General features: G+C 28.8%; 3 protein-coding genes across 4 annotated transcripts; 2 read left to right on the forward strand and 1 right to left on the reverse strand.

The window, feature by feature from the left end:
* Window positions 1–179: 179 nt before the first annotated feature.
* On the forward strand, window positions 180–3,369 carry LOC130671789 (major royal jelly protein 5). The gene is made up of 3 exons (XM_057475868.1): window positions 180–748; window positions 1,461–1,875; window positions 3,062–3,369. The coding sequence occupies exons 1-3, from the start codon at window positions 260–262 to the stop codon at window positions 3,280–3,282; spliced, it is 1,125 nt and encodes a 374-aa protein (XP_057331851.1). The 5' UTR covers window positions 180–259; the 3' UTR covers window positions 3,283–3,369.
* Window positions 3,370–5,439: 2,070 nt separating this feature from the next.
* LOC130671801 (uncharacterized) lies at window positions 5,440–8,770 on the reverse strand. Its single transcript, XM_057475879.1, has 4 exons — window positions 8,547–8,770; window positions 6,385–6,788; window positions 5,969–6,312; window positions 5,440–5,726 (listed from the first exon to the last, which is right to left on the reverse strand). The coding sequence occupies exons 1-4, from the start codon at window positions 8,693–8,695 to the stop codon at window positions 5,538–5,540; spliced, it is 1,086 nt and encodes a 361-aa protein (XP_057331862.1). The 5' UTR covers window positions 8,696–8,770; the 3' UTR covers window positions 5,440–5,537.
* A 1,446-nt stretch (window positions 8,771–10,216) lies between these two features.
* On the forward strand, window positions 10,217–15,906 carry LOC130672534 (synaptic vesicle glycoprotein 2B-like). Of its 2 annotated transcripts, none has more exons than XM_057477204.1 (10): window positions 10,217–10,340; window positions 10,466–10,579; window positions 11,341–11,503; window positions 11,578–11,699; window positions 11,779–12,023; window positions 13,534–13,863; window positions 13,950–14,094; window positions 14,584–14,740; window positions 14,813–14,940; window positions 15,037–15,906. In XM_057477204.1, exons 1-10 carry the CDS (start codon window positions 10,286–10,288, stop codon window positions 15,090–15,092), a joined length of 1,515 nt encoding a protein of 504 aa, XP_057333187.1. In that variant the 5' UTR covers window positions 10,217–10,285; the 3' UTR covers window positions 15,093–15,906. The 2 variants fall into 2 exon arrangements, with proteins under 2 accessions (XP_057333187.1, XP_057333185.1); XM_057477202.1 differs by having other exon boundaries at window positions 10,218–10,340; window positions 10,418–10,579; window positions 15,037–15,903.
* The last annotated feature ends 286 nt before the right edge of the window (window positions 15,907–16,192 follow it).

Genomic DNA, 16,192 nt, shown 5'->3' on the forward strand with positions numbered 1-16,192 from the left:
CCGGAAGAATAATAATATTTAATTTCCGCATTACGTTATTTAAATAAATCAATAGCTTGTTATTGTTGATGAAATTCCAATGGTTACCAAATTTGGAAGAAGGAATGAATATTTGAATTAATAATAAATATAAACATTAAATAAAAACATGAATTTGCTTGATATAAAAGAGTTAATTTGCGGTGTTGAGGTCACAAAAGCGCTGCCTTTTATCGCAGTACATTAAGTTCGAGCAGATAAGAAAGTACAATTATTTAAAATGACAAAAGTGTTAATTATATCATTAATTATACTGGCTGGAGTGTCTGCAGTTTTTGGAAGAGCTCGTCAAGTTGTGCCAAAAGTATCTGATTATACTTATCAGATAAATCACAAAAGTATAATGTGGCCGGGTAAAGATACGATGGACGTTTTTACAAAGAGTGGGCGCCATGACAGAAAGAGTATCATTGCAACGAAATTACAATTGTTCGAAGATCAAATTTTCCTTGCGTTCCCACGTTTCAAGCCCGGAGTTCCAATTACTCTTGGAGTTATCAAACAAGGCGACAAATGTGGATACGATGCGTTTCCATGCTGGGCATTGCAAGAAGAAGGTAACTGTGAAGCTCTGCAAAATGTTGTTGATATTGCTGTTGATGATCATGGCATACTCTGGGCTCTTGATACTGGCATTGTCAACACGTTAACTCAACCTGTCTTTCGTTGTGACCCTAAAGTTGTTGGTATTGACGTACGAAGCAAGCAGGTGAATTTTATATTTTATTTTATAAATCGAATCTATGTATGGTCAAAAATCTGCTGACCCTGCGACAAAAAAAATTGTTGACTTTTTGTTGGATTAAATTAAGAATTTACATAATAAATTTTCGACTTAAATTTAACAAAAAGTCAGCAATTTTTTTTTTTTTGTGCTGCTTGGCTGCGAATACGCATTAAATCCGGAGTGAATTCGGAGCGGGTGATTATTTATTTTATTTATTCACTCCATATGTGGAAATAAATACTCCCGAATTTTTAGTGTCGGGAAATTGCAGATGAAATAAAATGTCATATTTTTAGTCAGCTCTTGGGGCAAAATGAGACAGCATTTTTTTAAGAAAATAAAATGATTTTTTTGTTCAAAAATATTTAATTAAAGTTTGTAGAGAAAGATGGGCAATTTAATCAACTTGGATATTAAGCAATTAAAAATTTTCAGCAAAAGAAATTTTTTTTTAATAACTAGTCCATTTTACCTCTAAGTTAATTTTTATCAATTAAATAATTCAGATAACAAACACTTAGAAAGAAAAAAAATGCTGAAATTTTTAAATTGGCCGCAATGTTCAGGCTGATCAACTTGCCCCATTTTTCCTACAACCCGTAACATAACTATTTTGTTCCTTAAAAAAAAATAGTATATCATTTCATTTTAGGCTGCCCTATACTTTTTAATTTTAACTCATAACTTTTTTTAGGTTGTCAAAGTAATTAATTTGAACCATCTTATAATCGGAACTTCGCGACTGCAATACATAATTGTCGAGTATGCAAATGATGGTAAAGTTTATTTGTACATCAGTGACGCATCAGGAAGAGCAATAATCGTGTACGATGTAGTCGGAAATAGTGGATTCCGTGTAAGTTTACCCAAAGCTGTTAATTTGGGCAACTCGAAGCGTGATGTTCTCAACATGGTTCTCGTTCAAAAACCCACTTGTCCAGAATTATACTTCACTTATCTCAGTTCCAGTCGAGTATTTAGTATCAGAACAAGTTGTTTGAGACAAGGCGCTTCCGGTTCAACAGATATTTCGGATGTTGGAACTAAATTGAATAGTATTGTTTTACTGGGTACCAATGGCGGCAGTGTCATCTTCTTCAGATACAAGGGTAATTATTTTTCATTAAATTGATAGACTGTAAAAATATTTTGAACTCAGTGCATCGGAATGACTCGGTGTAAAAATTTTGGTGTGAAAATTACACCAAATATCGGGTTAAATTCTTACACCGTCAAATCGTGTAAATGTATAATTTAAGGTAAAAGCCCCTATACCCGCTCACTTTTCATTGGAGTGAGATTAAATCACTCAATATAAATTAATAAATAAAATGAAAAACCAGATTTTTTTTTATAGTTATTTTTTGAAGTTTCGAGTATTAGAATAAAATTTAAGTTTGAAGAATAATCTTGATAATTAATTATTATTAATTTTTTAAATAAGCTCCTTGAGTGTATCCATAGTCGCTCACTAAAAGTTGTCATGTACCATTACTCGACCAACACATGGCCCTATAGTCGCTCAAAGACAATATCAATTAAACTATGATAAGTTTATTGATTTGGACAAATAATTTATAAATTATACTACTTTATTCTTTCATAATATAAATTTTCATGAATTTTAAAAATGTATTTAATAAGATATAGTTATAACAATTCGAAAAAAATTTGACGTACCCTAAATTTAATCTAACGAATGAACGTTAAAGTAAAAAATGCCCGGCTTTGCGCGATTTTGAAAACAGTCATTTAATTTAAATTTATAATCTATTATAAAATAATTTGATACATCATATTTTAATGTATTTAGATTCACAAATAATTATTTATCAATAATAATTTTTTTAGTTGTAATTTTTTTTAATAAAAATTATAAAAAAACGCCTTAAACAGTTAAAGTGAGCGACTAATGGTACTGAGCGGGTAAAGGGGCTTTTACCTTAGTTAAAAATATACAATAATCATTTGATGCTCATTAATCAAAATTTTAACGAGTAATCCGCGATGGTGTAAAAAAAGTAGATTACATCCTTTTAAAATTACACGGGTGCACATTTTCCACCGAGGGTTTTTTCCACCATTATTTCACACTAAAGTCATATGGGGTAAGTGTACACAGTGGGTAAGTGTGCGCAAACCCATGCATTTCAGTCCGAAATTAATGAGTTTGCGCATACTTGCCCCACGTCATTCTACACGGCCGTGTAAAATTATCGGGCGCCATTTTTAAACCGAAATTTTTTACAGTATAGTGGAACTAGAGTTAATGTTTATTTGATTAATTTTTTTTAGGACAAGCTGACGTTTATCTGTGGGATACAAACACGACTTTCGGTCCAGAAAATTTTGTTATTGTGCAGAAAGGTGACGAGTGCCATTTACCAACAAGTATTGCACTTGGACCTCAAGATTCCTTATGGACACTTGAAAGTAATTTCCAGGACTTTATACAAAATACTATATCCTCTGGAGGTGCATCTATGATTGTTCATCCTCTTGTTAAAAACTGTTAATTAATGTAATTAAATCAAACGACTTGTCTTATATAAATAGACCCATTTTATTAAACTTATATAATAAACAATTTATTTATTATTAAATCTGGTTTATTTTATCGTCATTTATTATTTTCGAAAGTTAAGTAATTTAGTGTTAAGTTGCCAAAAAAAAACTAATTATTAATTTAATTAGCTTTAAAAAAGTATAATCAAAATTTTAATTTTTATCAGCAGCTTGATTACTAAGAAAATATAAATTTAAACTTTCACTGCTTCATATATTTTAAAGAGAGATTTACTTTCGATGTATTGTCGAAAACAAACTCCAATTAAAATATTTTTAAATTTTATTTAATTAATTAATTTAAATATTTCATTTTGATAAATGAAAGTTGTTTTTTTTTTCAATAACAACGAGAATTGTTCTAAACTTTCGAATTTCCTTTCATCGGAAAAAATTTATTATGTAATTTATCAAACTTGACCCAATAAAAAAATTAAGGGAACGGCTAGTTTTAGAAATTATTAAAAAAAAATCTACTTGAAGTCATGAAATGAATTAATAAAACTTTTTTTGAGTTCGCGATCGAGTGTTAATTTATTTTAGATGAGAAAAAGTTGCTCGCGGAAGGAAGCGCGATCAATTTTTCATGTTTTGAAATTAATCTTACAATAAAAATTTAATCGAAACTAAGTATCGGACAGTAGTTTATGATGGTAGTTTAAAAAGTGTCGGTACTTTTAAATATTTTATCTGAATAACAATTAATTATAAAACACTACAAAAAATATATACATATATATAATACAATACAATATATTAAAAAAAATTAAAATTGATTGCACTGAAATTTTAACGATTCTACTCGTTAAATTTTAATTATTTATTGGGTGAATGCTATATATTATTATTTTCATACAATGGATTAATAATATCTCTCAGATTTCTTAATGGATCGATTCGATAATCAGTTACGCGAGTACTCGTTCTCTCCGCAAATTGAAAAAAAAATTCAAAAAATAGATCAAAATTAGCTTTTTCTCGTATTTTCAGAAATTCAAAAGTAGTTGTAAAAAAGTTGGTTGTCGCACCCTATTTCAGTCAAGTAGCGCCTATATTCGTTTGTTTTCAGACGAGTTAGGTTGAGAAAGGTTTCAAATTTAAACTCCCTTTTGGACCTACTCATGTTCGTTTCCAGGCGAGTTAGGTTGAGAAAGGGTTTTAATTAAAACCCCGTTAGACGCTAGTTCGTCTGAAGACCTATCTTTACGAATATTATGTAAATTATGCGATTGCCCAAGAAATTTTATCTGTCGATCAATTTTGGGTTAATAATGATACTGATATAAATTGTGCGCTTCCTTACCTTTACAGATGTGAAGAAACAAATAATTATTTAACTATTCCTGTGTCTTCTTCAGAACACGTATGCTTTTTTATTTCAATCGATGATCGAATTTATTTATCACAACCAATTAATTCAAAAGAATTTGAGTAAAATTTTCATCATACTTGTCACTCTTAACATTTTTACATATATTTTATCACAATATCGGTGTAATCAAGCCAATCAACATTTTTTACTTGGAAAATGAAATTTTTTATGTACTTTCGATTCTCTAACTCAATCGTTAAACTCATTATTCAGTTATTAAATTATCTTTTATTTATTAATTTCTTGTATATTTTGTAAAATTTTAGTTTCTTATCAATACTACAAGAAAAATAATTTCTAAGTTTTAATCTCATTTTCATCCTAACCAAAAATTTACAGGTTCGACTAGTATAGGTTGAAACAGTCGAAAATTTCAAATTAAACCCTGGTTCATTCTTTTTTGAACTTATTTCAGGGGTACTAGGATGAAACAGAGTTTTAAGCTTCGAACTAAACCCTAGTTCACTTCTCCTTACCCGAATTTCAGGCGAGTTAGGTTGAAAAAAGTTTTAAAATCGAGGCGGCAAATACCCCCATCAAAAGGTTCAGGCTCTATGGGGTTTTAATATTTCGACTCGGGTAGTTACGCCAATAACTATTTTATTTTCATAGGCCAAAATCCATTTCATATTATCCAATTTTTCATATTATTAATATTAATTAACAAATACTACCCCTTAAATGATTTCATATAAAATATTAAATGTATACATAAATTTTTTATAAATATAAATAATTAGCTCTTTTTTTCCTTTATATTCAATTCATGTCATCGACTGTATTAATACAAAAAAAATATATAAAATGTAATATAATAAATTAAAAAAAAAGAAATTAAAATTGATTACACTCTGAAATTTTTACAATTCTACTCGTTAAATTCCAATTATGTATTGTATCAATGCTGTTATTATTTTTATACAAAGGATTAGTAATACCCCAGACATTTTTTAATGAATCCATTCGATAATCAGTTATGCTGAGTACTCGTTCACTCTGCAAAAGAATTAAATGACTCGCCGCCTATAAAATATATATTTATCACAGTGTTATTATAATAATATATCTATACATAAATATAAAAAATAAAAGAAATAACACATGAATAAGGTTGCAGAAATATTCTCAAGGTAACAAATGTATACAAGGTAGATATGCTATTGAAAACGAGATTAAAATAATTCTCATTCTAGACATGATGTGTATTTCTGTAACTTTGAGTCAAGAGATAGATATATAAATAGCGAAAGATAATAAAATATTACTTTCAAATCGTATTTGGTATCCCAGCGTACACTCGCGTATTCCGATACAAGGAAGTAATGAAGACCGTCCTTGGAATCACAGAGTAGTCCAGTTGAAGTACCCAATTTAACACCCGCCCACGAAACGTTGTGACTTTTTTCGACAATTTTATGTTTCGATAACAATAATCGATCATTATTTCGTAAATTATCTAGATCAATGTAAAATAGATCGAGGGAATTTGTTCCTGTTATGTATAGACGTTTATTTTTTCTCGATATTGCTAAATCATTTGTATAGACACGTGGTACTGTTGGCCCATGTTGTAAATGCAGTTTCCACCACTTCCGCTGTCCTGTATGGCCTAGTTAACGTTAAACTATTAATTAAAACGTTTAAATATTGCGAAAGTTCATATAAAGTAGAAAGACATTACCGATATTTAAAATAATAATTGATTCATCGCCAGAATCTCCAACATAACCTCGATGTCCCCATGGACCAATCACAGGATCTATCACTAAACATTTTAAATTTTTTCTTGGTATACCTGTGAGATTTTCGCGGGATATTTCTTCATTATTATGCAAGTCATAAATTATTATTTTAGCCGGACACTCGATATCTTGAGGGGAATCTAATACCCATAGGCGACCATGATTATCTATATCTAAACCAGTAACTGATTGTAAATTTTTGCAATCATTGCCTAAAGATTGTATTTCAGTACTCAAAAATGCTGTTGCTGGTGGTGATGGAATATTCATGAGGTTAAAAACTTCTGGTTCTATCCAAGGGGCTTCTAATAACGTAACTGAATTGTTTGATGATTTTCCCCATCTTAAATATTTATATTAATTTTATGAAATTTATGTTAAATTAAAATTTTTATAAAAATATGCACGCAGAGAATTTTATAGACAAATTGCATACGAAATTTCGGTAACATTGGGATACTTTGATATTATTGAGAATTATACTATTTGTTTCAATAAGATGAGAGACCCATTACTCGATCACTCATGTATTTATACATTTATATTTACTAAATATATGTATACTAAAGATATATATATAGAAATACATGGAATGATCAAGTACTAGTTCCCTGATCGACTACTGGATTTCTTACCTTAATTTTTAATAAAATTTTATTAAAATATATGTTAAAAGATGACAATTTTTAATATATTCTATTGCAATATTTCTGATATTGATTTTTATCAAAAAATCTATTACTTTATATGAATGTTGATAGTAAAAAAATTTAGTTATGCACACTGAAAAAAAAGTATTTTTACTCCCGGAATCCAAAATATCATCGATCCAGTTTTCCTGTAGTAAGTAAACGTATTCTTACTGTAAGAAACCTGATATACTTCCCACAGCAATACCAAGTTTTCTTGTAGGACTAAAACTTTATACTATTTTACTATAGCAAATGCAGTGGTCTCCAGCGCTTACATACTTATCCTATAGCAATTTTTGTTTCCCGCATTTTTACCTCATATTATCGTGAGATAGAAATAAGAGTGCAAGTGACAACAAATATTAAAATAATGCGTGCAATATTCTTTTTTATAATTATTGAATTATCGATTAGTATTTATTCGTTTTTCGTCTCAATTTTTGACAGTACGTCTATTATAATAAAAAATTCTCCTATTTACATACATCCATGCATGTCAATAAAGTAAGGTTAAGTTCTTTTTATTTTAATTGTGGTATTGTACCTACCCTGATTAAACAAAATGATTAAAAATGATTTCACACGTTAAATGTCCATAAGAGACAGGATTAGAAATGATTTGAAGGATTAAAAAGTATTTAAAATGATTAAAAAACAAATCATTTTAAATCATTTTTAATCATTTTGTTTAATCAGGGTACAGCAATACCGAGTTTTGCACAGTCAGTATACGTATTGCTCTGTGAAATAAATTTTGGTATTCTTACCACAAAAATACCAGTATTGCTATTAGAATAAAACATTTACCGGGAGAAAAAATTTTTTTTTTCAGTGCAGTATATTTACTGTACTGATGCTGTAGAGTTACCAGAATACTGCAGTAAAATTGCTATAAAAATGCCGAACGTTTACCGGAAAAATTCTAAATAAAAATTATAATAATACGATAATTTCATCATAATGAAATCGTTTTTTTTTGCAGGATATTCTACAATTTTGCCAAATTTATGCTGATATGGTGGAAAATTGTAAAAAATTTAGTTTCATTTTTTGTTCGCTTCTGCATTTGAAATCAACGAAAATATAAAAATTTTTTATTTTCTTGTATTGGTTACCGTAAATATTTTGGATTTATTTAGTAAATTTTTGGTAATAAATCGAGAAAAAAAACTAGCTTAAATAACTAGCGCATTTCCAAAACCGCGGCGGTATGAAATTATTGATAATTTTAATAAATTGTAACACACTGTAAATTCTGTTCAATGTATTTGGAAAATTTCTATATTATCCGTAAATTTCACCATAATTCTATATTGCCCGTATGCTACGGTAGCTATAATAATGATGCTATAAATTTTTGATGCAATAAATACCGTAAAATTCTCTGAATGTAAATATTTGTTAGTTACCTGGGAACAGCAAGGAATACTCGATTTTTCCAAATTGAAAATCGCCAAATAAAAACGTCATTAGGTAAATTAACTTTTGAAAAATTCCACCCGACTGAATATGATAAATAAAATATTATAAATATAATATTACACTTTACTAATAGCATTATTAACTTGATGAGTGATTGATTCAATTGCCTTCACTTATCAGTTTAAAATCAAGCAAACTGGTCATACAACTGTGTATTATTAGCCACAATGTTCTTCGTCAGCTAAAAAAAAGCTGCTTCAGCTAATGTATTGCTCGAGTAAAAGTAAATCAAGTAAAGTTATGATTATAGATTAAAAAATTATTACTTCATTAATATGAAGTATGAGAAGTAAAGTATATACTTTATATGAAAAAAAAAAATCTGATAAAATTATATAATATTTTTTTTAAACATATTCTGATAATTCATGCAAATTAATTATTATAAATTTTTAAATAATTATTTTACCTTAGATGAAATAGTAAACTATCTATTAACTTTTAAATTCAGAAAAAAAAATGTTAGAAAAGTTTTTGTTTTTCTTAAAAAAAAAATGATCACCCAGAAGTCGAGGTGCGGGGAACTACCACCATATCCCGGAGGATGGCAGATGCCATCATCGTCCGTGACCCGGAGATTCGAAACTCAGTCCGAGAGTCACGCTCTCTTCCCGGTTCGAATATGGGGACTGCCACAAGAACACGGAGAACGACATGCGTCATTAACGTCCGTGCCCAACGCTTAAGACCTATTCATTGGACTCTCAGAGGGGTGACATTAACACAGCATTGAAAATCTTATATATTCAAACTACTGTTATGACGAGTACATGTGAAAAGCGCTACAATCAGCGCCATCTACCACAGAGTCGCGAAGTAACTTCTGAAAATTTATATATATATTTTATAATTCAACTAATCTAATTTTTTGATATATAGTGATACCTAAACTTACAATTAATCTTCTTCATGAGATAATTTATAGATAAATTAAGAAAAATATAGATAGCCTGAACTAGGATTCGAACTCAGACCATGTTGGAATCATGCCGAGTGTTTTATAATTTTTGTAGAATTTTTATAAAATTTGTAGAAATTAATATTATAAAAGAATAAAGTTATATATTTAATAAGTTATTCTCCAAATCAATAAACTTATTATCATAGTTCAATTGATATTATCCTTGAGTGATAACATTTAGTGAGCAACTATGGGTTAACTCAATGACCTTAAAAACTTAATAATAATTAATTATCAATATAATTCTTCAAATAAAATCTATTCTAATATTTACGAATATGAAAAATAATTTTTTATTTCATTCACTAATTTATATTGGGTGGTTTAATCTCACTCCAATGAGAAGTGAGCAGGTAATGGGTTTTTTAATTAACATTTAATTAATATCGATTGTATTAAAATAATGATTTTGTGAATTTTGAGAAAACTAATACTTTTAAAGACGTTACTTATGTATTCACTTCGTATGATAACACTTTCAAAGTTGATGAAAATTACGCAGTCATTACTATTAACAGTTTCAGCTCGAGTTACATATCTTATCACAAAATTAATTTTTAATCGATATTCTGTCTTGGAAAAACAGGATATATAAAACTAGTTAATATGCAATAAACATAATATAGATAATTTTTATCTATAGTTTCAATGTCACTATTTAATTAACGTAAAACTTTACTAGAATACAATCATTCTTTTGATACCATGACAAACTCAAGAGTAGATGAAAAAGTTGTTCAAGCCGCTTTAAATGAAACAGGTAAAAACTAATTATTAAATTACTTATTGTTAATTAACTTTTTCATAATAATGATTATTAATATTTTTGAAAATAAGGTTTCGGCAAATTTAACTACAAAGTATTAATTATTGTTACTTTAATAGCAATAAATACTGGTATCAGTTTTGAGAATGTCAGTTTTGTAATCCCCGCAGCTACATGTGATTATAAAATGTCAACAATTGCGCAGAATGGCATAGCAATTAGTTTACTGATAGGTAAGTATTGTGAAAGTTATTATTTTGTATGAAAAGAATTTTAATATAATTATTTATTGATGGATGATATCGGAATATTCGCTATTGGAATTTGACATCTCGGAAAAAATTTTTACAAGAAATAAATTCTGCATTAAATTTAAAATTTTCTAAGGATATCTGGGTCAAAAACAAAATTTGATTAATGCTCGCTTCACCATATTATCTTTTGAAGTCATCGATTTAGATCTTTACTTTTTCGACTAAAATTAAATTTTTGTCAATTTTTAGAGATTTTTTTCATCTTAGTTTGAAGAATAGTTCTGATTTCTATGCTAGAATGGTAACCATTACTATGCTACATAGTAACGAAGATTTTTGTGGAAATCCTGTGTGAATTTGCTGAAAAAAATCTCTAGAATTGTGGTAAAATTATGAGTGATAGCACATTCGATGCGGAATCAAATTTTGAGCAAGATGTGTTTTTTATTCATCAAAATTTCAATTTTTTATTAACAAAAAACATAAACAAAATAAAGAGTCTTATAGTAAAAATTTAGTTACCGCTAGGATGTTCTTCCAGAATCAAACTTTATGGGTGATTCTTACTAAAAAAATCTCAAGCAAAATTTCTTAGTTGATTGAAGTAAAAAAATTATTTGAATCCAGAAACTCTGGTATCCTGCTCGTACATTAATTTGTTAGTAACTTAAAACAAAATTTACTTTAAATTTCAAGGAAAATATTAAGTGTATTCTTATGTATTTATAAAAAATGAATAGGAATGGCACTGGGTTCATATTTTTGGGCATGTATGGCCGAAACTAGCGGTCGGAAAATAAGTTTAATTTATGGTTTACTTTTGGATGGCTGCTCAAATGCTCTAGCTTCTGTTATATCAAATTACTATGGATTCGTAATTTGTAAATTTTTCAATGGAGTCGGGTAATTTATCGAAAAATTAATTTAAATATGTCAAAATTTATTTAAATTCTTATCATAAGTTTTTTTTTCGTTAGTCAAAGTGCAGAATTTACAGTAATCTTTGCTTATCTTGGAGAATTTCAACCTGATCAATATAGAGACAGGATGCTTAGTTGGATAGAATTTCCTTATATTTTTGGGACTATTTTGAATACAGGTAAATTACTTAATAAAATTAATAAATTACAAAATAAAAAATTAAATTAATGAATCGTTCTATTTTCTTCAAAAACAAGGGATCAGCTGGATTATTATTCCATTGAAATTCAGTTTTATAAGTGAAGCTACTTATTTTTTTTTTAACCCCTGGAACTTGTATATTTTAATATGTGCGCTAGTAGCATTTTTTGCCGCATTTTGTTTGACTTTTCTACCAGAGACTCCTAAATATCTGGCCGAAACTGGACAATATACTCAGTTGATGCATGTCCTTTGTCAAATGTATCGTCAAAATACAGGAAAATCAGATAAAAAATATATAGTAAAAAAAAATATACTTTCTGATGAATATACGCTATTGGAAATCTAAAAGAAAATGATTTGAGCTGAGTGAATAGCAACTATTGTTCTGGAGATAATAGAGCATTTTTATCGCTTCGTATTAGAGGTATGCAAAAATTAATATACGTAGAAAAAACCCAAGACAAATGACGATTACTCAAAGTGACTATAACAATTATCATTATCCTTAATAGTAAACTTTACCTTGCTGATTATACTATCATCGTATACCCATGTAAAAGAAAAAAAAAATTCCGAAAAGATTCATAACAGTTTACTTGTAAGTGATGAATGTATGTCTATATAGTATTAAAATTAAATCGTTTTGAATCATTCCTAATCGTTTCTTTTAATCGGAGGATATTGATTAGTGTAAATTTGCCATGGTTTAGAATTAACTGGTTTACTTAGTCATGATTCAAGAAGACCGAGTCTAAATCAAATTTAATTTTTGATCCGGGATGATGTCATAGTAAAGCCGGACCATATGTTGGCCACCTGGCGGGAATCGGAATAAAGACATACAAAAATTACCAAGATGGTCCAGTTTTACTATGACACCACAGCATATACAAAAATGTATACATTTCGAAAAAAAAAGACTTTAAAACCAACTATGACCAGTGTTTGACTTTTGTCAGTACTGTTAAAAAACAAGGTGAGGAATTGAAAATTTGCTTGTTATTAAATTTTTTTATATTTACAAAAATGATCAACTCAAAGTTCAGAATGGACTTAAATTTGCGACTTCACTAATTTGTTACTATCTTTCGGAAACCATAACAAATTTTAAATGATTTTTTCCAAGGAGGAAATTCCAATAGCGTATAATCAACCACTTTTTAACCCTTTGGTGCTTTGGGGTCTCGAGGGATCTTGGTGTGAGCTGTGTGGGGATAGCGCCAATCATAAAACAGATTTTACTTGTGTTAGTGTTACGATGAGTTCCCTCTCTCTTTTTTTTAGTTCAGCGCTTGTGCTGCGACGGTGCTGTCGCTAAGATATACGGAATATACATACGACAAGTTTGTTTACATGATGCTAACTTAAGTATGTTCATCCGAAACGTAGAGTCATTCAAATAATTGGACTTATATTGATTATTATTATGAACAATAATCAACGTATATTCAATTTTGATAATATATGATTAATAAATTAATATTTCTGTTACATTAATAATATTTTCATTTAATAAAAGTTGATGTGTGCTACTGAAAAAATTTTCAATTTTTTGATCACTTCAGTTGCCAATTGCACAGACTACGGTACTGTTTTCCATGCCCAGAGTTATGCCCGCTCTTACAGTTCTTCATTCAAATCCTTAGGGGGTTTCAAGGCCAAGCATTAAAGGGTTAATATTCTCTAAAACTGAATTAGTGAATATTCACTATTTGCTACTAGATTTTGCTAATCTACTTTTAGAGAATATATAATATAATAAATTTGTTTTTCTCGTATGAAATAATTCTTAATTTAAATTTATACAGCAATGTTTGAAAACACTAAATGATCCAGACATAAATGATTTTTTATCAAAAATAAAATTATCAAATGAAACGATCGGAAATGAATCCACTTTTTCCAAGAAATTTATTAAATTTATCAAACAAGTCAAGGAAATTATGAAGCCACCTTATTTGAATAGAACGTTGATTATTTGTGTATCAACGTACGGTACTTCGTACTCACTTTCTCTCATAATGATATGGATTCCCGAAATTTTCGAAAGATTTGCAATGTTTGAAGAAAAATATCCTAACATGACTGCAAGTGTCTGCCTTGTTTCAGAAACACTATATTCAACAAATGCTACGCTAGTAATTCAAATAACTATATATACTATTGATCAATGTCATATGTGTAATTATTTCAAATTAATTAGGTGCATTTATAATTTTAACAGAAAAATGGTTTTGATAGTTATGCCTGTCCATATGAAATAGACCATACGGTCTATCTACGTACGATAATATTATGCCTTGCAGCCGTACCCGCAGCAGTCTGGTTACCACTTTTTATTGATAAACTCGGATATAAGTTTTACCTCAGTAATTCAAAGATTTTAATTTAGAATTTTAAATCATATAAGGGAGAATGGGGTAAAATGAGACACCACATTTTATCAAGCATGATTGCTACTCGGCTGGGTGACCGCTTAGCCACGGGTCGGGCTCGAACGGAGGTCTTTGAGTGTTAGGCGCGGGATGAAGATTTAGTGATCGGTAAAATGTGAATTTTATTGATCATTAGAGCTTCGCCTCAGCCGCACAATGAAGGCAGAAGGGAGAAGTATACAGTTTGCGAGATAAAAGGCAAAAGTGTACAAGGCTAAAAAGGCTATATGCTTTTGGTAAAATTTTGAAAATTATTTTACTAATTGGGTCAACCAACTTACCCTATATTTTTTTCAAGAAACTATAGATATATATTTACAAAGAAAATAGTTATTTTGTTCAAAATCGGTGTCTCATTTTGACCCACTCTCCTCTACACCGCAATGATAAATATTTTTTCAACTTAAAATTAAAATTTTTCAGTTTCATCGAACTCAGTTATTGGATTTCTTTACATCGGACTATTGTTTGTTAAAAATTCATCACAAAATCTTATTCTCTCGTGTTTTATTAACGCGCTAGGATTCGGTGATTATATAATTGATTGTATGTTAGTTAATTTATATCCGACTCATCTCAGGTTAGTGAATGTCATTAATTTTTAACTTAGAAATAAAAAAAAAAATTAATGATTTTATTTTTTTCTATTAAGAGTTATTGCGTCTTCGCTTATTGCGTTTGTTGGGTATATAGGAAATTTAGTGAGCATTTTTATGGTTGGTTATCTAATCGACAGTCAATGTATATTGTTAATAATATTAATAAGTACTCATATTGGAGGTAAGAATGAAAAGTCGTCTATATCAAGTTTTGTTTTTGACCCAGGTAGTAAAACTAAATATAACTTGCAATATAAAAATATTTAAACTTTTACAGTGGCAACTATTTTTGCATTTTTTATTCCTACTGAAAAAACAAAATTAATCAAATGATTCAATGGATATGGAAAAATTGTACATACTGAACCAGGGGTGCTGTTATTAATATTTAGTACATTTTAAGCTAACCCTTAATTACTGGCCCGGGGTCAAAGCTGGTGCGAGCAAAAATGTAATTTTTTTGGTGCGAGTAATTTAGGAAAAAAAAAAAACATTCAAGTATTATAATTATTGTTAATTCCATTATGCTACATGACTATATATACTTATAAATTTACTGCCGTTTTTCACATAATACTTGATTTATTTATCTCGATAAATAAATTCACCATATTTACAGACTAAATATAAAATATGTGTTTTATTGCTTGTATAAATTTTCTGTACACGTTACTCTATAATACAAAATGGGACGAAATGACTACCCCAAAATTTTACGTGTAAACAATTTTCTTTTGAAATGTTCGGTATTTTTATTCCTTTGGAGAAATATGGCTGCTCCGAATTTTACTATAAAATTATTTTTCTACACTCGGATAAAGAAATTTATTTATGATTATACATAAGTATACGCGATTAATATCTAATTATATATAAATATATAATAACATGAAATTTTATGTTCAATTACAAGAAATGTATTAGATTTGAAAGCCCGAATTTAAAAATTTGGTGTAAAGTACATCCATTTTAAAAGGCAAAAAGCCCCTTTAATGTCTTCTTAATCTCTGAAAACTGTGGTAGGTAAAATATGAATATAAGTAGTAATGTATAATTACATATAATTTTTTTTACCCGTATACAGAGAAAAATTCACGCTAATAATTACAATATAGTATGGAAATGGTTCCTATATCGTGCACGGAGAAAAAAATATTGTTCTGAGAAGTATACTGTATAGTTACAGTAACAATACGAAAAAGTTATCTACTAGATTGTTACTGCAACGATCGACTGTATCGTTCTGACAACAATACGGTAGATAGCTCTGAGACCTATCTGACGTCACATGCGTTGCAAATGATATGAGACGTTTAAAAATCTTTATCTTTAATAAAAAAATGATAAATAAATAATTTTGATTAAATAAAATAATTTATTTATTAAGCGTCTGCTAGCAACAATTATACCTGATACAGAAAAGAGACGCGAAA

This window comes from Microplitis mediator, chromosome 7 (assembly GCF_029852145.1).
Source record: "Microplitis mediator isolate UGA2020A chromosome 7, iyMicMedi2.1, whole genome shotgun sequence".
NCBI classification, from domain to species: domain Eukaryota; kingdom Metazoa; phylum Arthropoda; class Insecta; order Hymenoptera; family Braconidae; genus Microplitis; species Microplitis mediator.

What these genes read in the sequence shown, in the direction of transcription:
- LOC130672534 (XM_057477202.1), top strand. Translation starts at nt 10,286, where the DNA reads ATGACAAACTCAAGAGTAGATGAAAAAGTTGTTCAAGCCGCTTTAAAT. An exon ending in TGGGACTATTTTGAATACAG is followed by an intron (nt 11,700 to 11,778) that starts GTAAATTACTTA and finishes TTCAAAAACAAG; the next exon opens with GGATCAGCTGGATTATTATT. An exon ending in CGGATATAAGTTTTACCTCA is followed by an intron (nt 14,095 to 14,583) that starts GTAATTCAAAGA and finishes AAAATTTTTCAG; the next exon opens with TTTCATCGAACTCAGTTATT.
- LOC130671801 (XM_057475879.1), bottom strand. Translation starts at nt 8,695, where the DNA reads ATGCTATTAGTAAAGTGTAATATTATATTTATAATATTTTATTTATCA. An exon ending in AATTATTATTTTAAATATCG is followed by an intron (nt 6,313 to 6,384) that starts GTAATGTCTTTC and finishes AACGTTAACTAG; the next exon opens with GCCATACAGGACAGCGGAAG. An exon ending in ATACCAAATACGATTTGAAA is followed by an intron (nt 5,727 to 5,968) that starts GTAATATTTTAT and finishes TATATTTTATAG; the next exon opens with GCGGCGAGTCATTTAATTCT.
- LOC130671789 (XM_057475868.1), top strand. Translation starts at nt 260, where the DNA reads ATGACAAAAGTGTTAATTATATCATTAATTATACTGGCTGGAGTGTCT. An exon ending in TTGACGTACGAAGCAAGCAG is followed by an intron (nt 749 to 1,460) that starts GTGAATTTTATA and finishes AACTTTTTTTAG; the next exon opens with GTTGTCAAAGTAATTAATTT. An exon ending in CATCTTCTTCAGATACAAGG is followed by an intron (nt 1,876 to 3,061) that starts GTAATTATTTTT and finishes AATTTTTTTTAG; the next exon opens with GACAAGCTGACGTTTATCTG.